This window comes from Oryctolagus cuniculus, chromosome 8, assembly GCF_051225735.1.
Source record: "Oryctolagus cuniculus isolate XC-2025 breed Fujian yellow rabbit chromosome 8, ASM5122573v1, whole genome shotgun sequence".
NCBI lineage: Eukaryota > Metazoa > Chordata > Mammalia > Lagomorpha > Leporidae > Oryctolagus > Oryctolagus cuniculus.
In genome coordinates, this window is record NC_142874.1 from 106,452,554 (window position 1) to 106,477,769 (window position 25,216).

The following is a 25,216-nucleotide window of genomic DNA, read 5'->3' on the forward strand; positions in this document are numbered from 1 at the left end:
CCAGCATCACCACAGACACATGAGAAATGCACTGCCCCAACATTGTGTTTGCTGCGACATCACTGAGGGATAAGGATTTTTCAGCCCATTATAATCCACCCACCATGGACTAAATATCATTAGGTGACCCAAAACTACATATCTACACATACACACACAAACATATATGTTATATAAGGATCATCAAAACTAGGAGGGAAAACAAAGTCTGGGCCAAAAACTCTGCTTTATGGATCAGCCATAAATTTTCTGATTCTAAAAACATGATCAGACTGTAGGGAATAATAAGGCTGTTTTTAAGAAAAAAGCAAGTCCTGAAAAGAAAATTTTTGCTTTGAACAAAAGCACCCCAGTGATATAGATAAAATGCTTTTAGTTCCAACTAAGGGCTTTGATTGCAACATCTACTTGAGATGAGAGGAGCCTCTATGTGAGATCTTCAGACTCGAGACAATTTCATCACCTGAAGCCATTTGTGTTCGGTATCCGGCAACACCTGCATCATTACATTAACTCTGGTATTACAGCTCACATTTGCCCCAGAGATGAGGCCTCGAAGATAACAAACTTCACGGAAGGTTTACATGACAACACTGGCTTTTTTTTTTTTTTTTTTTTTTTTTGACAGGCAGAGTGGACAGTGAGAGAGAGAGACAGAGAGAAAGGTCTTCCTTTGCCGTTGGTTCACCCTCCAATGGTCAGTGCGCTGCGGCCGGCACATCGCACTGATCTGAAGCCAGGAGCCAGGTGCTTCTCCTGGTCTCCCATGGGGTGCAGGGCCCAAGGAACTTGGGCCATCCTCCACTGCACATGTGGGCCACAGCAGAGAGCTGGCCTGGAAGAGGGGCAACTGGGACAGAATCCGGCGCCCAGACCGGGACTAGAACCCGGTGTGCCAGCGCTGCTAGGTGGAGGATTAGCCTAGTGAGCCGCGGCGCGGGCCAACACTGGCTCTTGAATGTTATATTAGATCCTATCAGCATCTGGCTGTTTTGAAAAATGTCAAAGGATGGAAGATGAAGCAGATTAGTTTTCCTGGTATTACTATTGCTAAACGAAAAGATTTATGGAAGGAAACCAAGGCAGACCATTTGGATGGGGTGACTTTCATAGGACCTCCGATTGCATCTTTGTAACTATTTAGAGTAATTAAAGACCAGAGCAAATTAGTTTTACTTCATTTCCCAGCATGCTTCCAAATAGTACCTGGTTTCTCCACACTTATAACTCTGTCTATACCCTAAATGAAGCCTTGCTTTCCTCTGCAGAGGCTTCATCCACTACAGCCCTCCCAGTTAGAGACTGCCAACCTCTCCTATTGAAGCGTCTCAGCCACCCTAAATGAAGCTTTGCACTGATCCAAAGCCAGGAGCCAGGGGCTTCCTCTGGATCTCCCACGTGGGTGCAGGGGCCCAAGGACTTGGGCCAACTTCCACTGCTATCCCAGGCCACAGCAGAGAGTTGGATCGGAAGAGCAGCAGCCAAGACTAGAACTGGTGCCCATATGGGATGCCAGCACTTCAAGCCAGTGTTTTAACCTGCTGCACCACAGTGCCAGCCCCTATTTTTTATTTACTGTGTACTTGCATACTTCTTTGTGGTTCTTTTAGCTGACCTGTCAAATTCGCTGGTGATTGTGGGTGGCATAAACAAACAAAATATTCACATAGGATATGCTTCATAATGAGTAGATATTTGGGCACCAGTCAAGTTGTTACTTGGAATGCCCACTTCCCATATCAGAGTGTATGGACTCAGCCCCAGCTCCTCCACTTTTGATCACGTTTTCTGCTAATGTGCATCCAGGGAGGCAGATGATGGCCCAAGTACTTGGGTCCCTACCATCCATGTGGGAGACCTGGATTGAGTTCTGAGCTCCTGGCTTCAGCCCTGGCTACTGCAGTTATTTGGGAAGTATATGAGCAGATGGAAGATCTCTGTATCACAAGTAAAAATAAAAAAAATTTAGAAAAGATCTTTTGTGGAAGACATGCAGATTTTCTGCTCCAAATGAAGTCACATGTCAAAAATCAACATATTCAATATGGAACTTCTCCACACAGTCTGCTTTATAGACTATTGCCTTTTAGTCAGTTGTCCGTATTAGAAACTTCAGCACTGTTATTAACACAGACTTCATATCACCCATATATAGTGAGACATTAGCTACTATCAATTATATAACCAACACACACCAATTTTGTATTCCTACTACTGTAAGCACCTTTCTAACCTGCATTTATTCAACTTTTTTTAAAACATAGTTGTGCTAGGCATTCTTCTATGTATCAGAAACCTTATTCTAGATACTGAGAATTCATTCCAAAATATTTTTCATAAATTATCTCACTTTATTCTCACAACCACTGTACTAAAATATACATTATACAGGGAAGAAAATTGAGACCAAATAGTTTATATGATTTGCAAAGAATCAAAGCCAGTAAGATGTGGGTCCAGAACTAAGACAATTATCTCCTGAATCTAGTTCTGGTGCTTGTTTTACTATTAAACATTCATTAAAATTTGCAAATTCTTGCTCTATGACCCTTACTTTTCTCTGTAGAAACAGAATGTAATTTCAGTCCGAGTCTAAAAAGTTCAACTGCAGAGAAATAAGGGAGCAACATGTACATCAGTCTGAGGTCAGGACTAACCTGTTCTCCTTGCACACAGTCACCTTGTCTCCCCCAGGTATCAACTTCTTCTGTTCAGTCACTCCGTAGCTTTCTCGGCAGATCTGTATTTAAGGAATGAAAAAATACAAATTTCAATTTTGTTTACCACTTATTTTTTAGAATCAAATCAACTGAGAAAGGCTTTAGGAACAAATGTAGTGTAATAACTATTGGTTACCATAGAAAATTCTTGAAAGAACCTAAGTCAGAAAATATCAGCATTAAAAAAAAAAATCCTTTAAGACATGGAATTGCTAACAGATGTAAACAAGGCGAAAATGACATTAACTCTAGCAATGAAATATCTTGTACACTACCAGGAGTAAAGGGGAATAATGCTTCACTAATTTTCCTAAATGCAAAGATTCATTTGTTCAACACATTTATTGAATTCCTGCAATACTCAAAACACCATGACTAAAACAATTTGATTCAGATTACTCCCTGGCTTTGTTCTTTGATTTGCAGGAAAATGAGCATTAACTATGACTCATAAGTGTGATGAAAGCGACAGCCACAGTCAGAAGCAAACTGGAAACTCTTACCGTGAAGTTGAGGCAGAAAGTTTCCTCGACATCTTCCCCAGGGTAATCTAAAAGCTCCTGAAGACTCCTGATCACAGAGAGACAGAAAAGGGAAAGCAGAGGCTCAGCAGTGCAGTAGTGTTTCTGCTTCAGTTACATGTCCACATCATTTGCAATGAAAAACTATAAAAGATGACTCAAGAATGAACATAATTCCAGACTGTTAGAAAAATCACGTTCCTATCCCTTGGAAAGAATTATGGCAATCCATCTGTAGGAACTTAATTGCTCCTCTTTGTACTAACAAATCTAATTGGTTTAAGGAAAAATTCAGATGGATTTATATCTGATGAATTTGTGTTCTCTTAACCCTGGCACTGCTATATATATGCATATATATATATATATATATATATATGAAGATGGTACTACAGTGGTCCTACAGACTGGCTCACTCTTATGTATTAGTACAATAACCCTTTCATCGTTTAAAAAAAAAACTCAACACAGTCACCTCATCTACTTAGGAATCTGGTAGGTTTGAGCCATAATTCCAAAAAGAACTCCAAATCCCATAATCCTGAATGGTGAAATCCCCCCAAAATCAAAAACTATTAGTCTAACATCTCAAAATATAATTTTAGAAAAATAATTTTAAAAAATTCTTTAGGGGTAGTCATTTGGCCAAATAATTAAGATGTCCACATCCCAGTATCAGAGAGCCTGGATTCAATATCTGGCTCTAGTTCCTGACTCCAACTTCTTGCTAATGCAGATTCCAAGAGGCACCAATGACAGCTCAGGTAGCTGGATATGTGAGACCTGGGTTAAGTTCCCTTCTCCTGGGTTTGACCCTGCCCAACCCTAGTCGTTGCTGGCGTTTGGGGGGTGGGGGGGTGAGCCAGTGGGGAGGAGCACTCATGTGTGCCCGCTCGCTCTCTCTGCCTCTCAAATTTTTAAATAAAAAATATTTAAAAGACATTTACTTACATTCTTAAAAGGAGACCTGAGAAACATAAAACATGACAGACTATCTAATTTACCACTGTACACAATGAAATTGGTAACAGAAACACGCATATGTTTGCAAGCACACTCAGGTATACTAAAGACTGTCATGATGTAGAACACTTATGAGCAGATAACTCATAAAGACCTAAGTCAAAGTACAAAATATATAAATGTTTGTCACCATGGCTGGTAATAGTGTGCACTGGCTTTATAATTGTGGTCATCCAAAACACCATGATTGATAACTTTAGTCTTTTTTTGTTTGTTAGAGGAAAGGTTTACTGTCAGGTAGGGGAAGCCTGACTGGCCAGCAGCGAGAGGGCAAAAAAGCTTTAGTCTTTTGATCAAAAACCACATTGGATCACAATTGCATTTGTAGTCACCCAATGAACTGAGATCAAGAGATTTTTCTTTTTCACAAATGCAGATATACAAAAGGGCATCTCTTCATTCACAGAGGAAACCTGAACGTTTTTAATGTACATACACAATCCTTACACACAAAGTCAACATTTCATAATGTACTTTTGCAGAGTCAAACTGTCCCAGCTTTCAGAGACCAATTTGCCTTCCATGTTTGTTCTCTTCTGGTCCCGACAGACTGGATGGTACTCACAAGGAAGGTGGATCTTCTCCACCCAGTCCACTCAGACCCACACACCACCCTCCTCTGGAAATACCTTCACCATCATCTATATGCTGAAAATAATGCTTTACAAGGTTTCTAGGTATTCATTCTGCCAAACCTGTTGCAATCATCCTGTGTACAACCAAAAACACACGATCCCTTCCCCAGAAATCAACTATCTATCCCTCTTATAAAGCCTTTTTCTCCAATAGGGATTGTGGTCTTAAGAATTTCAACACTGGGAATTTTAATATTTTGGGACTGTGATTTAGCCTTTAGGGATTTTGATCTCCTGAGATTTCAACCTTTGAGATTATACCTAGATGGTGTTTTTAGGATTATGATTGGCATCACTTAATGCCCTTGTATTTATTAACACAGAGGGCTCTGTATGATACTCTTTATTATTTGTCACACCAAGGAATGCTGAAATAAATAAATATATAAATATATATAAATAAATAAATAAATATATATATATATATATATATATATATATGACAGGCAGAGTTAGACAGTGAGAGAGAGAGACAGAGAGAAAGGTCTTCCTTCCATTGGTTCACCCCCCAAATGGCCGCCAAGGCCATTGTGCTGCGCCGATCGGAAGCCAGGAGCCAGGTGCTTCTCCTGGTCTCCCATGCGGGTGCAGGGCCCAAGCACTTGGGCCATCCTCCACTGCCTTCACGGGCCACAGCAGAGGGCTGGACTGGAAGAGGGGCAAACGGGACAGAACCGGCACCCCAACTGGGACTAGAACCCAGAGTGCTGGTGCCGCAGGCAGAGGATTAGCCTAGTGAGCCGTGGTGCTGACTAAAATATATATATCCTTAAAAGAACAATACGGGGCAGACTTTCAGCCTAGTGGTTAAGTTGTCAGTTAAGACACAAGTGTCCTACATCAGAGTGCCTAGCTAGATTAGATTCCCAGGTTTGGTTCCTGATTCCAATTTCCTGCTAATGTGGACCCTGGGAGGCAGTAGCCAACAGTCTAGAATATTGGGTTCTGGCCACCTACACAGGAGACCTGGATTGTATTTCCAAGACCCATCTTTAGCCCTGGACCAGGCCCAGCTGTGTAGGCATTAGGTAAATAAACCAGTGTTTAGGTGCCCTCTGTGTGTCTCTTGTTGCCTCTGTCTCCCAAATGACTATTTATTTTTATTTATTTTTTATTTTTTTGACAGGCAGAGTGGACAGTGAGAGAGAGAGAGACAGAGAGAAAGGTCTTCCTTTGTCGTTGGTTCACCCTCCAATGGCCACCGTGGCCAAATGACTATTTAAAAAAAAAAATCATTTTCCAGGTCTCAAGAGAGCATATTCTGATAAGTAGAACCTCACTTAAACTTTCTTCAGTGAGTACCAGTGTTGTTATTCCATCAAGAGTTGCCTATGAAGAAAATTCCTACTGTGAATTCTTTTTAAAGGGATAGCTCTCAATATTTTACTTCCCCCCACCCTGCATTTAACTTCCCATCTAGTGTTTTACTCCCCAAATGCCCAAAATAGCCAGGGCTGGGCCAGGAACTCAATCTGGGTCTCCCATGTGACTGGCATGGGCCCAAACACTTGGGCCATCTTCTGCTTTTCTCCAGGCCATTAGCAGGGAGCTAGATTGGAAGTGGAGTAGCTGGGACATGAACCAACACCCATGAGGGATGCCAGCATCATAGGTGGCAGCTTTACCTGCCATGTCACAACACCAGACACCTTAAGCAGTGTGCCAAATGCTCATTCACCCTACTGTGGAATTTCAATCTGCAAGCAGTTACTCAGCCAAAATCATTACTGAAATACACCATGTTCAGCCAGGCTGGCAAAGTACATAGCATACACTGCTGCCACCCTCTAGCCTTCTCTTCTGGTTACCAAAAAAATTAATGTTGCCTGGGTCCCCTCTACCATTTTTACAAATATTTTTTCTAAGTTCTCTTCCTCTCTGTGTCCCACCCCTTCTACTCTTTATGGTTCCACCTTAAGGGTGCCCTACTCAAGAGGCCTGAGAGGTTCATTTCTGAAGGGTACTTTTGAGACTATCCCTTCAGTAGCTTGACTTTAAAATCAGTACCCTTTTTCCATAAAAAAGATGTTCCCTCCTGTGGAAGCTGTTTTGTCTTGTTTTAAGTAAATTGATGTTATGCTACCAAAATCAAGAAAGAAACTTAAGGATTAAAGGGGATTTAAGAGCAAGAAAGAGAATGCAAAAAATGACTCTACTACATTGGAAAACAGTCTAGCCATTCCTCAAAAACCTAAATGTGGAGATACCACATGTTCCAGCTTGCACTTCTAGGTATGCACCCAAGGGACCTAAAATCTTATGGTTATGGCTCCACAAAAACCTATATACAAATGTATTACTCATAGTGGTCAAAAAAACAAACAAACAAACAAACAAAAAACAATGTCCATCAATCGAGGAATGGAGAAGCTAAATGTGGTCTATCTGGACAATGCAATACACATAACACTGATATATACGACAACTTGGATGGATCTTCAAAGCATGATGAGCAAAAGAAGCCAAATACACAGACCCCCATATTATAGTATTCTACTTATATGAAATCTCCTAAGTATGCAGCAAGTTGATAGGGGTGGAAGATAGAGTAGTGGTTGCCTAGGGCAGAGGGATAAAGAGGCTGAGGATAATGACAAAGGAGCACCAGGTTTTTTATGGAGATGAAAATATTCTGACAGTGATTGTGGCGATGGTAACAACTCTGAGAGAACACTAAAAATCAATGAACTGTACACTGTAATTGGGTGGATTGTCTAAGTATGTAAATGACATACTGAGCTTTGAAAAAGGCTCCTTTTAAATCCACTCTTGTTATTTCTAGCCCATGAGCCTCAGAGTTGTTCGCTTTTGCTCAAGTTAAGGAAAGCATAGATTATTTTGTATTCCTGGGCAGCTATGACCTCCCTTTTCCTTTTTCCCTTCTGTCCTTACAGCGACACAGGAAATGCCTCAAGCAAGAAGCTATGCGCCAGTACTGTCTTAAGTCAGAGCCTACACAACAGTATCTAACAGGTTTCAACAAACTCAGATTTGTACATGTGTATGTTCAAAGTTGAACCCCAGTGCCAGAGGCAGCCAAACAGCTCCCCACACCGAGGTGCCCGCCTTGGAGCTTTGTACCTTCCTTCAGTGGGCGACAGCTCCTTCAGGTCTTCCAAGCCAGGCTGTACATTTAGTAACTTCTTGTAGAGGGCCAGCGGGAAGTGGAGGTCAACCACGGTGGAGTTGTAGATAGCGAGACCACAGGTTATGCCGATCAAGTGAAACCAGTTGTGCTCTACAAAACACTTTTTAGGACAGGTAAACATGTTAAAGAAGAAACGTAGTGTCTGCAGCCCTCAAAACATTATTTATGCTGAAAATATTTGATCTCATTAACATTTAGTGACCTAAATGTTTAGTGTTTAGCACAGAAACACTCCTGACAAGAATTCAGTGATCCCCAAAAAGACAACACGTACAGCTCATTTGGAGTAGGGAAGTCCTTACAGCCTTCTGCAATGATACAAACTTTCTATTCTGTGCTGTCTCATAGTAGGGGGTCTTCACAAAGTTCATTGAAAATGCATATTAAAGGAACTGGCGCTGGGCAGGGTGGGTTATCAGGGCCCACAACACTGGCATCCAGTATCAAACTGCCAGTTTTCGTTGTGGCATAGCAGGTAAAGCCACCATCTGCAGTGCCAGCATCCCATATGGGCGCCGGTTCAAGTCTTGGCTGCTCCACTTCTGATCCAGCTCTCTGCTATTGCCTGGAAAGAAGTAGAAGATGGCCCAAGTCCTTGGGCCCCTGCACCCACATGGGAGACCCAGAAGAAGCTCCTAGTTCCTGACTTTGGATTGACACCATTGCGACCAGCTGGGGAGTGAACCAGTGGATGGAAGTGGATGGAAGACCTCTCTCTCTGCTTCTCCTTCTCTCTGTATAACTCTGACTTTCAAATAAATAAATATATATAAAAAAAGTGCCAGTTTGTGCCCTGGCTGCTCCACCTCTGATCCAATTCCCTACTAACATCCTAGCTCCCTGGGAAAGCAGAGGAAAATGGCCCAAATGCTTTGGACCCTGCCATCCATGTGGAGTTCCAGGCTCTAAGCTGCTGGCTTTAGTATGGCCGGGGATTGGCTCTTGTGGCCATCGGAGGAGTGAATGAGGGAATGGAAGATCACTGTCTCTCCCTCTCTCACTCTGTCATTCAGCCTTTCAAATAGAACCTTAAAAAAGAGGCCGGCGCCGTGGCTCACTAGGCTAATCCTCCGCCTTGTGGCGCCGGCACACCAGGTTCTAGTCCCAGTCGGGGCGCCGGATTCTGTCCCAGTTGCCCCTCTTCCAGGCCAGCTCTCTGCTGTGGCCAGGGAGTGCAGTGGAGGATGGCCCAAGTACTTGGGCCTTGCACCCCATGGGAGACCAGGATAAGTACCTGGCTCCTGCCATCTGATGGATCAGCACGGTGTGCTGGCCCCAGCGCGCCGGCCGTGGCAGCCATTGGAGGGTGAACCAACAGCAAAGGAAGACCTTTCTCTCTGTTTCTCTCTCTCACTGTCCACTCTGCCTGTCAAAAAAAAAAAATCTTAAAAAAGAAAACGCATATTACATAAAAAAAACTACACAGGGATTTCAGGTTTTTTGCATCAAAATAAACTTCTTTAAAAATTTATTTTATTTATTTGAAATGCAGAATTATGGGGGAGGGAGGGGCAAGGAGCAGAAGAAACTTTTATCTGCTGGTTCACTCCCAAAATGGCCACAACAGCCGGGACTGTGCCAAGCCGAAGCCAGGAGCTTCTTCTGGGTCCCCCACGTGGGTGCAGGGGCCCAAGAACTTGGGTCAATCTCTGCTGCTTTCCCAGGTGCATTAGCAGGGAGCTGGGTTGGAAGAACAGCCAGGACACAAACTAGCACCCATATGGGATGCTAGCATCGCTGGCAGTGCCTTAACCCACTGTGCCACAATGCAGTCCCCCTAAAACAAACTTTTAATTCTGATCTCCACAAACTTTTTGAAGTACCAACATATGGTAGCCACTAGCTATCTGTGAGTACTTGAAATGTGGCTAGTACAACTGAACAGATCAATGTTTAATATTATTTCATTTTAAATAAAATTTCAGTGGCCACATGTAGCTGGTGGCTACCTTTTGTGGTACAGTGCAGATCTAGGGATTAAACCCTGGCAGAAAAAAACTATAATCTGGTTTACATTAGAATGTCTCTTAAAACTCTCCTAGTTCCCAAAAATCAGTGTGTATGGATGTGTGTATATTCATATACATTATCACTGTTACTAAAACCAATTTCTTGATCACATTATGGTCCTTTTACAAGATCTGGATCTTATCTACTAGAACTGGAAACAGAGCTGATGGCTAAAAAAATTGCTCAATGAGGCCTGGGTAACAGGTGAAAAATGAAGACTGGTTAGATTACTTAGACATTTTAAATAATTATCTTTGTTACATTCCCTTTTGCCAATCTAAAGAAAAAGGGGAATGGACTGACAACAAGGCATTTAAATTAAATTCATCTGTTTAATTGTGACTTTGCTAACTTACCGTGTCGGAAAACCACAAGAGATTTGAATCCTGATAGTACGTAAACATTCCATAGATGGGATTCAAAAGTTCTTTCAATAGCAAAAGAAAGAACTCTTTTGTGACACCACCAGCATCCACTGCCTCCTCACCATCAAAGATCACCTTAATAAAATGAAGACAAAATTAATATATCAGAAAGATCTACAGCAAGTTTGTTTTTTATTTTAGCAGATTCTATTCTAAAGTCAGGACAAAAAAAGAAAAACATAACAAACAGTAGACATTGATGCAATGAAAACTGCAAAGTGTATCTGTTGATTATTGTTGGTAGCATTTTTAACAAGGTATTTCAAGATGTGCACAATTTTTCCCAGGTGATTCAAAGGACAGGATGAAGTCAGAAGTTTACTCTATGTCTACAGACCGGCTACCATCTATTGTAAGACAGTACAGCAAGCTCACACAAAAATTAGAGAATACACTTTCTTTTCAAAGAGTCAAATACATAATGAGAGATCAACATTCTGGTACCTAGAGAAAAGCAATGATTAACTCACATAAAGGAATACTTTCTGGAAGCAATCACTATTAATAGAGTTCTGGAAGTAACTGATCCATGTGAAAGAGAGGAAGGCATCCTGGACTGACATGGGCTCTCTGAGGGGCTGTGAATAAGCATGCTGGGCCCCGCGTGGTCCTTCAGAGTAACAGCAACAGCAAAATCACGCCAGCACTTAAACAACTCCATTAGCCTAATCTCAAGAACAGCCTTATGCCTAGGGACTGCTATTACTATCCCCATTTTACAGACAATGGCTCAGGTGGAGCTAGAAGCAGGATTTCTGAAAGCTTGTATTTGCAACTGAGTTCCACAGGAAAAACAGAATTCTGACTACACGGATGGCAGAAGACTTCACACAGACGTACTACAAGCAAGAAATGACTCATTCAAATTACTCATTGAAAACAGGCAGCAAAAAGAAAAGCATTATCAAAAATACAACCGAGAAGTTCAAAGGAGAACCATCAGGCTGACTGCTAGGACTGATGTCTACCTATTACAAATCTTTGAAAGGGAAACAATATTAGAGAGAGGCTCAGTTTAGTGTTTGCTTATAAGGCTTTATTTTTTTAATATAGTAGCCAAATCTCCAAACTAGCCACTTGTTTAAGATGTTATTTATTTGAAAAGCAGCATGACAGGGAGAGAGAGGGAGGACAGAATATCAATCTATCTTGCATCTGTTGGTTCATTCCCCAGATGGCCACAACAGCCAGGTCTAGGCCACGCTGATGCCAGATGCATTAGCAGGAAGCAGAGTAGCCAGGACTTGAACTGTGACTCTGATATGGAATGCCAGTGTTGCAAGTGGCAGGTATGTGTCTGTAACTTGTAAGAGGAATGGGAAATATGAGATATAGGAGTCATCTGCAGGAAAAGATGTGTGACTTTAAACAGCGTCAAATAACTCAGTAAATATTTCTAGGATACCTTCTGTTTAGAATGCACTGTGCCAAGCTGTGGGATACAGCAAGTATAATAGAAACACGTGTGATGTACAGGGAAAGACAACTTCTTAGTAACTTCATAAGAGTCCAGTCACTTCCCAGATGATTTCACTACCTGCTTTCCTGTTTTGCCTTCTCTTAAATCTTTGTTATCCAAAATTTTCCTAGATGATAGCTTCATAACTTCATCGAGTTGAAGCTTTGGTGTTTATGTTACCTGCTCATTTTTGGTAAGGCTGGCACAGGTACACCAAAGATAGCAGCAGCAAAGACCAGGAAGCCTTCAAGAATCCACTGGCTTTCTATCTGCTGTTGAGATGTTCTGTTTGTGATTTAATTCTTGTAGAAAGAAAGGAAAGAAAGGAAGAGCTGCACTCCACGGTTTTAATAAGATGACCATTGCTGTTTCCTCAACACCGTTTAAAGAAAACTCGGAAGGAGGGTATTTAGGGGAAATGCTGAAGGGGCTCACTTTGAGAGGTTTTTTCAAATCGATGTCAGAATGAATGCTCAGCTCTCGGAGGGCGTCTCCAACGAGGTTGTTCCTGCGAACGTGAAGGACCAAGAAGGGGCTTCTGGCCAGCAGAGGCTCCAGGGTGAGCAGCATGAAGACGTTCTGCAGGTTGGCCCCATTGACCGCCACCTGCAACGGCACAGCCAGGAACACCATGACTCTGAGGGCACCCGTGAGCAGGCACAGCCAACAGTTGTGCCTCTCAACCGAGGGGCCCGACTACATCTCCATTCTGACCTTTTCTCTTAACTTCCCCGGACTTTCAAAGTTACTTATGTTTACACAGCACTCAAATCTTGCTAATCTGGACTCCAAGAGATTAGCTAAAAGAGTTTATGAATCATGTGATGTATAACCATGTCCAGGAGAGTGACTGAAATGAACTGAGTAAGACGAAAATACTGCTGCACTTAAAGAAACATGAGAGTAGGTAAAAACTCTAAACTTTAAAAACGGTAGGAAAGGAAGCCTAATAACTACTTGTTAAAGGGTTTTTACACTTTGAAAAGTGTTCATTTTTCTGGAAAGCCTTTATTTCTTTTTTTAAAAAAATCCTTTTGAGAATAAGAATTTTGAGAGACAGAAATTCCATACACGGATTCACTCCTCAAATGCCTGCAATGATAGGGGCTGAAGTCAGGAGCCAGGAATGTAGTCCAGGTCTCGCATGTAGAGAACAAAAACCCCACTCTTAAACTATCACTCTGCCTCCCAGGTCTGCAGTAGCAGGAAACTGAAGCTGGGAGCTAGAGGTGGGTATGGGAGCCAGGTACTTCAGTGTGACCTGTTCTCTTTAAATATAATGGACAAACTGCCACAAAAATAGGCAAATATGGATAGGTATGATTTAAATACAGAGCTACAGACACACACAAAGGAAAAGAGACGAAGAAGTTATAGAAAGTTACATTTATATCCATCAATAGTCGGGATTGGTTGATTTATATTGCCAATTCACAAATCTCTTTGTAGGCTTGTCAAAAAACAATTATATTTTATAATAAAAGCATTTTAAATAAATTTTAAAAAAATCTCTGAAACTCTAGTTTTTATTTCATAAAGGAATTACCAAATTCCATTTAATTCCCTTTGTCAGGGGTCAATAGAGAATGGACCTGTACATCAAATCCAGCCTACAGTATGTTTTTGTAGAATCCTTGAGGTAATGTGTGTGTTTTTTTATATTTTTAAATAGAAGGGGGAAAAATCAAATGAAGAATATTTTACCACATGTGAAAACTATATAAAATTCAAATTTCAACACACAGAAAGACATATTAGAATACAGCCACACTCAGTAGGTATTATCTGTTGCTGCTCTTGTGCCATAACAAAGCCAAAGGTTGTAACAGATGCCACATGACCCACAAAGCCTAAAATATGGGCTGGTGGCACTTTACAAAAATTGTTTGCCAACTGTAACTGCTGATCCACATAAATGTACAATCACAAATGTATGCTCTGTTTAATATAAAGCTGGTGAAAAACTTAAAAACAGGTTTAAGAATTACCACGGCATTTCGTGCAAACATACTTACTCCTAATTAGAAAACTTACAACTGCATTCTTGGATGTGAGAAACACAAGAGATCATTTTTAAAACCTCATACCTGCATCTGTAGTTCAGCATCAGTCTGTAACATTTTAGTCTTAGCTTGGGCATCAAAGATGAAAGGGTAGGAACAAAGTGTTACGGTGTCCTAGAATAAAACATATTAGTGGCAATATTATCATATTCCATTGAAAATTCCGCTGGAGAAAAATACGTAAATAAATCTAGAAGGATCATTTACCTGGATTATAGATGGTCTGGCCTTCTGTGTAAAGAAAAATAAAAAGTCTCTTATTTAGATGACAAAATTTGAATTTTTAACCTCCCTAAAGGTATAATATAAATTTAAAAACCCATACAGCCCATCTATTTGGTAGTGGAAATAACATTTGAATGGCTGACAGATGTAGACTGAGAAAAAAAGAGCAAATTCCAATTAGAATTTTTGAGGACTTTAAAGTTCTTTTCACTTAACTTTCCATTAATCCACAAGATTAACAGAATTCTCTTTATAAGAAATCTGACTCCAAACCAGGAGCTTTACAGTCTTGACTTTGAGCCTTAGTTTGCTGGGGAAAGTGTACAATACAGACTGTATTTTATTTGTTAGCATGTTGCATCTTCCTATACACACACACACACACACACACACCCGGCGCATTACCCCTGGGGAAACTAAATCCTGAGAATGAATTGTGAGTGCTCTCGACAGAGCTTTTTCCAGTAAGCCATCCCTGCCTCAGTGCTCAGCCTAAAGAAGGTACTCCATCAATACATGAATGTGGTGATGAACTCTCTAGGGAGGAGACTAGCAGTGAATAAATTCAACCACTATGGCGTATATCTAGGAGGACATTACAATTTCATTTATTGGGGGGAGGGAATCTCTTCAGAAAGTTTTTGTTAGGTTACAGAACAAGCATTGTTAACAGAAGCAACAAAAACTAACACTATAAATCATGTTATTCCACAGCAATATTCCTCCAACAGAAACCGGGGATTTCTTCTCAGAGTGCTCTATGAATTTTTTAAATGATAAATGTATTCTGAATGACCTGCTTATGATAATGTCATACCAAATGATTTACATTTATTTTAATGACTGCGCTGTCAGGTTAATACTTAAAATGTCCACAGATAATGAAAAAAGCAGTCTTGGCAGGTAAATGCTGCACCTGTACCAACGAAAGGCCGCTGCAGGCCTGGGTGGATGAATAAGCTTTAGCAGCAGAGAAGGGAGCTGAGTCACAGCAGCCAGGCCTGACAGCAGGCAGTCCTCACCCACGCTGCAAGCGGCAAGATGGGCTCAGCCTCAGCAAGACTTGCCTGTTCATAACAGTAAGTCAGTGCAGTCAATCTGCATCCCACTGATTTTGGCGTTTTGTCTGTACTTAATTTCTACATTTGCTTTGGCTTTATAATTGTTTAAATGCTATATGTGTGAGAAGTATATACACACCTTTTTGTGTACATGGACATTTAAATGAAATAATTTAAAGGCAATTTTAATTAAAATCTACCTTGTTAATCTTTTAGAATTAAGTTCCATTAGGGATCTTGGAATACGTCCTGAAGCTAACAAACACTAATGAAAGACAGTTCCAGTCCAGTGACACCGGGTATGGACTCCTGTACATAATTCCAGGCTGATCTGACTCACTCTCATGCCTACCAACCAAATTCCTTGGGATTGAGGAAAACAAAAAATCATCATAACAAAGCACTGTGCAAAGTTATCTTTCTATCTAGTTATCTACAAAAAAGGTACGAGCAATTTGGGAAAGTGGACTTAACACTGGTGCCAATATTCAGAATTTTTTTTTCCTTTCAGAAGAGATTAGTTGATTCTCAAATATATATTGGTGTGTAAGGTAAGGTAGAGTTTTGAAGTAAAGTGATACTGAAGAAGTGATTATCAGTGACTACAGTTAAGAGAGAAATTCTGAGAGGTCCTAAACTTTTTTTTTTTTAACTTTTATTTAGTAAACATAAATTTTCAAAGTACAATTTATGGATTACAATGGCTTCACCCCCATAACTTCCCTCCCACCCGCAACCCTCCCAACTCCCGCTCCCTCTCCCCTTCCATTCACATCAAGATTCATTTTCAATTATCTTTATATATAGAAGATCAATTTACTATATATTAAGTAAAGATTTCATCAGTTTGCACCCACACAGAAACACAAAGTGTAAAATACTGTTTCAGTACTAGTTATAGCATTACTTCACATTGGACAACACATTAAGGGCAGAGATCCTACATGAGGAGTAAGTGCACAGTGACTCTTCTTGTTGACTTAACAATTTGACACTCTTGTTTAAGGCATCAGTAATCACCCTAGGCTCTTGTCATGAGTTGCCAAGGCTATGCAAGCCTTTTGAGTTTGCCAACTTCAATCTTATTCCGACAGGGTCATAGTCAAAGTGGAAGTTCTCTCCTCCCTTCAGAGAAAGGTACCTCCTTCTTTGATGGCCCTTTCTACTGGGATCTCACTCGCAAAGATCTTTCATTTAGGTTTTCTTTTTCTTTTTTTTTTTTTTTGCCAGAGTGTCTTGGCTTTCCATGCCTAAAATACTCTCATTGGCTCTTCAGCCAGATCCAAATGCCTTAAGGGCTGATTCTGAGGCCAGAGTGCTGTTTAGGACATCTGCCATTCTATGAGCCTACTGTGTATCCCGTTTCCCATGTTGGATTGTTCTCTTCCTTTTTTATTCTATCAGTTAGTATTAGCAGTCTTGTTTATGTGATCCCTTTGACTCTTAGACCTATCATTATGATCTATTGTGACCTGAAATTGATCACTTGGACTAGTGAGATGGCATTGGTACATGCCACCTTGATGGGATTGAATTGGAATCCCCTGGCACATTTCTAACTCCACCATTGCAGAGGAAACTCTTCCGGATCTAGTGGATGTGACACGAAGGACCTATGGGGAGAGCAAGGATGCCCACCGCTTGGGAGCCCAGCCACGGAATCTACGCATCTTTGCTGGAAGGAGAGGTGAGGCAAACCCTCAGTAACCCGAGACATTGGCGGGGAAACAGCAGAAGGAGCCTAGAGGGAACAAGGCTTAAAGCCCTGCTGGGGAAAGTTCGCCAGGCTAACTAGAGGAGAGAGAGAGAAAAAAAAAAAAAGAAAAAAAAAAAAAGCGACGGGAGCTCCTAAACTTGATTACAGGGATCCAAGAATGGAGAAGAGGACAGGAGATAAGGTAAGACATTAACAGCTTCAGGCCAAAGCATCAGAAATGTTCCATTTTCCCAGGTTGTTGAAACTGAGACCCAAAACCCTTGAGGTCTATCAGCAAACTCCATCACATTCTGCTTACAGACCAGGAGCCACAGCATTTCTCCCATCCCAAAGCTTCCTGGATCTGCTCTCCGCAATGCCTCTCTTCCCACAATCCATCCCGAGTCCTTCTAGCCCCTCTTTAACACCCATCTTCTGCAGCTCCTGTCCTTCTTCCTGTCACCCCTTGCCCCAGAAGTGAAAGAACCCAGTCTTGGAGGAAAGGTTAAGCTACCAGAGAAGAAGAGTTGTTAAACTGAGGGCAGGGTTACCATTCTTTCCTTTGTGTGGGCTGGCTGAAAAGAAATCCAAAATTGCTTCATTAGGAGACAGAGCCAAGGCCAAAGAGATCCTTCCCAGAGTCAGTGGTCTACAGAGAGCCAGGCACTGAGGCAGGCAGGAAGGCACTGAGGCCTTACACAACCCAAGGCTGCAGCTCCACAGCAGGCAAAGGAGGCAGGGGCATTCAGGCAAAAGCAGTTACAGGGGCTGGCGCTGTGGTGCAGTAGGTTAATCCTCTGCCTGCGGCGCCGGCATCCCATATGGCCACCAGTTTTAGTCCTGGCTGCTTCTCTTCCAATCCAGCTCTTTGCTGTGGCCTGGGAAAGCAGTGGAAGATGGCCTAGGTGCTTGGGCCCCTGCACACGCATGGGAGACCAGGAAGAAGCACCTGGCTCCTGGCTTCAGACTGGCACAGCTCCGATGGTTGCGGCCATTTGGGGAGAGAACCAATGAAAAGAAGACCTTTCTCTCTCTCCCTCTCACTGTCTGTAATGCTACCTCTCAAATAAATAAATAAATAAAATTTAAAAAAAAAATCAGTTACAGAGCCACATGAAAAAGGGCTGTTTTTACACCTACAGAATTTGTATTCAGTCTATGAGTTTGTGTATTTGAATACAGTTTCACTGATTTTTATGTTCTGAATATGGAATATTTTTGAAATTGGGTTCATTCCGGCATTTCTGTATTATGCAAAAAATAAATCTGAATGATCTTGTGCCACAACTGCTACCCCTAACTTAGAAGGATGCAAATGAAAATAAAAATGTGATCACCCCAACAGGCGGCTTGTCCTGGCCTATTCATTCCCCCAAAATGAGTGTAACAAATATAAAGCTAGCAAAATACTGACAGATTGTATTTCAAGTGTCTCTGCCTGACAAGGGGTTGCAATGCGACCCAAGTTCATTTTTAAAGTATGTGAACTAGAACCAACGAATAAGTAAATATAAGTATATATATTTCAAGTCAATATTCCATAAACCTGGCTATGTGGGGCAGAGGCACTGCCCAAACACTGTCCATACCTGCTGTGTGGAGAGGAAAGAGTTTCTTGCTTCAGGCCTGCCTTGTCTCACAGGTGGACAGTACCAGAACTTGTAGTTAAACACTGCCCCCATGTGCTGCATCTCCTTGAACACACACAAGATCCATGCTTTCTATTCCCTTTCACTTTTGAGGGATTTGTGTTTTGCCACAGAATGCCTGGCTGGTGCTGCCCTCTATGGGAGCTTGGCGTCGCTGTCTCTGCTGTTTGGTTTCCAAGCTCTCGTGGTGGCAGGTTATTAACTGAAATAAACCACTACCGCACTTCTTAAACTGAGCAAATGTCAGCCACTTCCTCAATGTTTCTTCTGCACATATGTGTTACAGTCTATTGTAATTTCTGAAAAGGAAAATTATTGCGCCTCTGCTCTAAACATTCTGCAAAGGTTGATACCATGTCCCCATACTTCTCCATGCCCAATGACTAGTAGGTGCTCAAGAACTGCTTAGTGGAAAACAGTTAACTGAGGGTTTCTTATATATACTAAGCATTCTGCTAAGTAAGGACTTTCCATGTCTTCTCCCATTTGTTTTCACATTCTGTTGTAGTTCTCATTCGCAAACGTGGATGCTTATAGAAATTAAGTAACTCATCTAAAGATATAGCGAACAGACCAGAGCTGAAACTTCAGCCCAGTTCTTTCTGACTGGAGCATGTGCTATAATATACACACTCTCCTGTCTCACCTACCAAGCCAAAAAAATTAACAAATAATCCATTTATTATTATTATTACTATTTACAAGTAAGTAAAATAAAAAACATTTATATGGAATAGCTGTAGCATATTAGGCTAAAATGTAAGATATCAAGAAATTTAAAACTTTGATTTCTAATAGCTTTATACCTCATACAACAGAAAAAATGCTACAGAAATCACAAAAGGTCACACTTCATCTCTTTATAGTAACCACTTTAATTACTAGAGAAGATAAACATCTATATATTTAAGATCTGATACATTATGAAATGTTAAGAGAAAGAATTATAAAAAATGGTAAATGTTGCTCATTTATGTATCTCCATTCAGAGACTACAGTCATGATAATCTAGATTTTCATCAGCAACTTCTTGTCAGGGTCAAAAAGAAGTCAATCCATTAGAATTATTTTACTCAGCATCAAGTCACAGAAAGAATAGATTAGGAGAAGAACTGGCTTTTACAGCAAATTGAATTGGTGGAAAAATTGTGAATTTCTCTGGGCCTCCATTTCTTAGCCTGGGAATAAAGCAAGTAGCCTAAATAATCCATACATCTTACTTTAGCACTTTATCATTTAATGATTAATCACAAGTTGATAATAACAGGAAAGTTTATCTTCTTACCGTATCTAAATTCAACAGTGAAAGCAGCGTTATGGCTAACCCCCATGTTCAATTTCCCATGTCAACCCCTTCAGAACACACCAATTCATTTTTACTGAAAGGTTTATTTTTTTCAGAGTAATAAGAAAGTATTATTAAAAAATACAACATGTTAATTTTAAAAATTTCCAGAAAAAAATGCCAACAGTGTGTCTAGCACTAATCATCTATTATTTGACAAAGAAAACAATCTTACCTATTATCAATGCCTTGCTTATGGAGACCACTGTTGATCTCCAAAAACCCCATAGGGAAAATATCACTCTAATATTGATGACGAATCTGTTAAACTATCAAACACTCACCTCAAGTATATTTGCTGTACATGGCATCATTAAAAAAAATTATCCTGCTTTCTAACGTAACTAAAATTTACACAAATGCCACAGACAAATGTTCCTAAAGAGCCCTGCATATATCCCAAAGCCAGTTTGCCATTAAAAGTGGCTCCTACCTTTGCCTGAATGGCATGTATAACAGAGTGAGAGCTGGGTCAGGGATATGTGACGTTGTTGATTTAGGATTATATGTGCAGAGATGGCCCCTCATGATTCAGGCAGCTGATATAAGATGACTGAAGTAGGCTAGCTGTCAGAAGATGATAATTAGCAAATGATCCTTTCCCTCAATGACAGGCACAAATCAAACTGCAGTGAGGATTGTGGTAATACAGTCTAAACTTCATCTAAAGAGCTACTGTTGAACTCCAGCCAATTGTTGCCATCTGGGAAGACAGGTTGTCTTGCCAGAACTTCCAATTTTCAAGAAAAGCTGGAAATTCATGTTTTTATGTGTCTTGACTATTTAGATTATGGATCTTATCTTTTGGATATTAGTTCAGCTGTCCCCCAAAGGCTCATGTTTTAAAGGCTTGGTCCCCAAAGTCTTATGTTAATGGTTAATGGATTAATGTTCATGGTTAACAGATTAAGGATGGAAATTAATCCAATTATGGTGTCTGAAGGTGGAGTATTTGGGGATGTGATTAGATTGGATTAGGCAACTCAGGTTGGGTACTGAATCATGTAGGTTTCAGAAGCAGAGACCATGTAGAGATGGATGTGTGTGCTCTTTGTCTCTTAGCTCATCGTGTGATGGTTCCTCTGTCCATGCTGTACCATTTCCCATCTACCACCCTCATCAGACAACCAACCAATGGGGCCACTGGATCTTGGACTGTGAACGTCCAAAACAAGCCACAATAAACCACCTTTCTTAAGTAGTTCCTCTCAGATACTAGTTATACTGATGAAATGCTAATACAATGGTTAAAAACACATAAAATATACAACATTTGCCATTTTTAAGTGTAAAGTTTAGTAGTATTAAATACATTCATATTGCTATGCCATGATCTCCAGAATTTCTTCATCTTTCAAAACTGAAACTATATATCCACTAAGTACCACTTCCTCTCAGGCCATGGGAACCACCATCCTACTTTATTCCAGTAAATTTGAGATAGCCTGATATTCCATACTGGCAACTAACAAAATTAGTAACATTCTGGGCAACTACACACTGCTGACTCCTTGTGATACTTATGATTATTTAAAGCACTCAAAGTCTCAAGAATGCAAGAGCCAGCTGGGTGAAGAACAGGTCTGACATTAACATCAAAGTCAGAGACAGCTCAAACATGCTTTGTTGTCTTGATTTGTAGTCTAAAAAGACAAAAGCTTTAAGACACACTTTTCATGAATTCTTACCATCCCTGCTTGATGCAAGAACCACATGAGGTAGTCTTCCTGAATGTCCACCAGACTGGAAATCTCAGGAATGTAAAAGGTATCATATTCCACGTGTTTCACTTTAAGGTTCACCTGATGGAGAACAGAATAAGAACAACTAAAGCCCAGGAGAAAATGGCTTCCCAGAGAACACCCCAAACACTTCACCCCATCTACTTACCACTCCTGCTAATGGCTCCTAATATGCTCACCTTATATAATTTCTCCAGGAGCTTGAGAGCTGCTGTAATATAATTGTTAAATAGTACTGGAATTAAAAACGTCTTTCTTCCCCTCAGTAGATAAAGGACTGCACCTTTATAGAGATTAACCAGCTTCATGAAGTACTTTGGGCACACCTGAGACCACCAGTTATCTTAAGAAAGAAAAAAAAAACAGATATGTTTTAATGTGTAGTCTTAAGCAAGTCTTTATGTCTGCTGCCTACCAGCTAAAAATCTGCTCTGGTTAGAGGATAAAAATTAGTCTAAAACAGTTTCCCAAAACTGACTTTAAAAAGAATCTACTGAAACATTTCTGGAGAGAGTAGGATCTTACAAGAATCACTGGAGCCTTCTCTGTAAAGTCTTTGCTGCTCACGCTGGAGGCTAACCTAGACATTCAGCCCCATGGACACACATGGACAGGACTCACAGACTTGGGGCAGGAGTGCTGTCCATTGTATTAGTCCAAAAAGTGTCCCTATATCCTAGTCCTTCTGGCCCTGCCCTCAGCCACCACTGAAATCCTACACCTGGCATGCAGAGAGCAACACCCTGAGAACCTCACCAAGATGGAGGCCATTCCTTCCCTTCCAGGGGCATATTTAGCTGGAAAACTAATTTTGTTTCTCACCAATGTTTTTTCACAATCAGATAAGAAGCCTATTCTATTGGCACCTACTTTGTTAGAAATAAAGTCAGCCCTACTGAAATATTTAGACAATAAAATAATATGATGTCTGAGATTTCCTTTAAAATATTCCAGAAAAAAAAATTAAAAGGTGGCAGTAGGGGGTGGGGGCTGAATAAAACAGAGAGCCAAATACTGACACCTATTGAATTGTGTGTGATGAGTACATCTTGTGTTCTCCCTACTTTAGGGTATTCTCTTAGATTTTGAAAATTAGGATCAGCTAAAAATAAATTAAGTGTAACACTGAATAATCCTAATCTCTTTGTGTTATCTGACCTGGAAAAAATAAAATTTTTAAACCCCAAAGCTGGGGCCAGCGTTGTGGTGCAGCAGGTTAAGGCCCTGGCCTGAAGCGCTGGCATCCCATATGGGTGCTGGTTCGAGACTCAGCTGCTCCACTTCCAATGCAGCTCTCTGATGTGGCCTGGAAAAGCAATGAAAGATGGCCCAAGTCCTTGGGTCCCTGCACCCACATGGGAGACCCGGAAGAAGCTCCTGGATCCTGGCTTCAGATCGGCGCAGCTCCGGCCATTTCGGCCAATTGGGGAGCGAACCATCGGATGGAAGACCTCTCTCTCTCTCTGCCTCTCCTCTCTCTGTGTAACTCTGACTTGCAAATAAAATAAATAAATCTTTAAAAAAATAAATAAATAAAACCCCAAAGCTTAGAAGTCAGGTAATATTTTCCCAGAGACTGACACCTATCTCACATCTACTAGAACACCTGAGACAACATGTCCCAAAAGGCATTTGATCTTGAAAAAACGTAAATACTGACAGAGGACTACTGCTGTCATGACTATTTCTGATTTCTCTCTCCTGCAAAGGTGGAGGCAACCAGGCAAAGCCAGTTTTCCAGGAACACAGGTCTCTGTACTCATGGGGAGACCACACTCAAGTAACACCGGAGTCCATCTAGAACACGGAAGTTACTGAGTTGCAACAAACACTTAAAAAAATTTACCAGGGGGGAAAAAAGTAAAAGCCAAATGACAGACTTTGTGATTAACAAAAACATCTCAGGCGCTACTCCCATGAGAGACACTGTCCAATTCACTGAGGAACGGAAGGTTCTTATCTCAGCAAAGTGTCCGGAGCCTGCAAAAATCAGTGTTCACTCAACTGTCCTAAAAAAGAAAAACAAAACAAACATTTGGTAAGTCCCCACTAGGTCATTTTCTTCCTCTCCTTCTATTTTTTTTTTTCCTGGAAACTTCTGTATTACCTGAACTTCATTTCACTCCCACCCCCTAAATAAGAGATGCATACTAATTTCTGAGGCACTATTAACCAAATGTGGGAGGAAAAAAAAAGAAATTTAAAATCATCGAACTTCGTGATTATTTTAAAATCAAGATTAGTCTAACATGAATCATTTCAAACAACCTAAATAAAGGCCCAATTTCCTTAAATTGCAAATGGGGTATAAGAGAAATTAACAGCAAAGAAAGAAAGGTTTAAATGTTAAAGATATTAAATGTCATTAAATTCTTGGATTTCAATCCACTGGGATCCAGTGGTCAAACCAACAAAATAAATAAGCACAAAACCACTGGTATGGAGCTTAGTAAATTCACCTAATACTTTGCTGGGGTTTGTGTCCAGCCGCAGAATAGCCATAGCCAAGGGGATAGTCAACGATATGTAATACTTAGAGTCCTGGAGCAGAGGAAACTCGGGCAGTATTAAATAGATTCTCATTGCTTCAACATCCGGTGGTGAACTTGACAACTGAGGAATCAGGCAACTTTCAAAGCTATTTAAGATCTGTAGGAGGGAACACAGTAATGAGGAAAGTCAAACATACCTGAGACCTAGTTTATTCATGTCTCAATTCACAAGCTACTTTATGGATTCACAGCTCCACTCATTCAGGATGCAGAGAAACTGCAGGAGCCAGCTGTTGGTGTAGGCTTTCAAGACACACCAGTGAAAAGAAAAGCCAAAATTCCTTCTTATGCAGGCTTTATACTCTGGAAGAGCATTTCCTTGGAAAGACTTAAGCCAAAAGAAAGCAAAAGATAGCTCAAATTCCCAAGTGGTTTGTAAACGTAAGGAACATACCTGTTCCAGAATCATGGAGTGCTGAGAGTTCATTAACTTCTCAAATAACACCCTAGTTGAGTTCAGGTCAATTCCAGGGACTTTGGGGCTCGTTTTGAAATGTTCATCAATTCTAAACAAATAAAAATGTTAAAGAATGCAATAAAAGAAAAGCAAACCAAATCTTCTAATAGGAATTAAAAGCAGGTAAACGAAATAGTTTGCTCATACTGATGAGATTTAAATTTGACAGACTACTACATCCTGGGGAAGCCCAACAGAATAAACCTCACAGGAGTCATTTTTTGAAGATGATTTTAACATTTTCAACATTTTTTTCTTCAAGTACAAGGACCATTTCAAGTTGAGCCTATCTTGAAGTATATATGTAGAGTGTTATTTCCTTGACTGACTATTGTATTTCTGGTCTTTTTCTACAGTTGTGGTGCCTTGAGTGAGATGTACATGTGGTGACGAGGTGCAAAAAACACCCCCTGCCTAAACTGGCCCACTCATTAACAAATGGCAAGTACAATCACCCCATTTGAAGCCTAATGAACGAGGCATAT

At 40.7% G+C, this 25,216-nt stretch overlaps 1 protein-coding gene across 7 annotated transcripts in view; it reads right to left on the bottom strand.

The window, feature by feature from the left end:
* HERC3 (HECT and RLD domain containing E3 ubiquitin protein ligase 3) overlaps positions 1 to 25,216 on the bottom strand; it is a 143,420-nt gene that overhangs the window by 24,911 nt on the left and 93,293 nt on the right. For 5 of the 7 annotated variants that reach the window (XM_008267611.5, XM_008267612.5, XM_089303086.1 and 2 more), the window contains 11 exons: positions 24,669 to 24,780; positions 24,182 to 24,371; positions 21,902 to 22,065; positions 21,669 to 21,782; positions 14,212 to 14,235; positions 14,029 to 14,118; positions 12,377 to 12,547; positions 10,414 to 10,557; positions 7,981 to 8,147; positions 3,224 to 3,290; positions 2,658 to 2,740 (listed from right to left, as the gene is read on the bottom strand). In XM_008267611.5, the coding sequence (XP_008265833.1) occupies positions 2,658 to 2,740; positions 3,224 to 3,290; positions 7,981 to 8,147; positions 10,414 to 10,557; positions 12,377 to 12,547; positions 14,029 to 14,118; positions 14,212 to 14,235; positions 21,669 to 21,782; positions 21,902 to 22,065; positions 24,182 to 24,371; positions 24,669 to 24,780 (1,326 nt within the window). Of the gene's footprint in view, positions 1 to 2,657; positions 2,741 to 3,223; positions 3,291 to 7,980; positions 8,148 to 10,413; positions 10,558 to 12,376; positions 12,548 to 14,028; positions 14,119 to 14,211; positions 14,236 to 21,668; positions 21,783 to 21,901; positions 22,066 to 23,568; positions 23,732 to 24,181; positions 24,372 to 24,668; positions 24,781 to 25,216 lie in introns of those variants that run through there. The other 2 variants (XM_089303089.1, XM_089303090.1) reach the window with 1 other exon arrangement.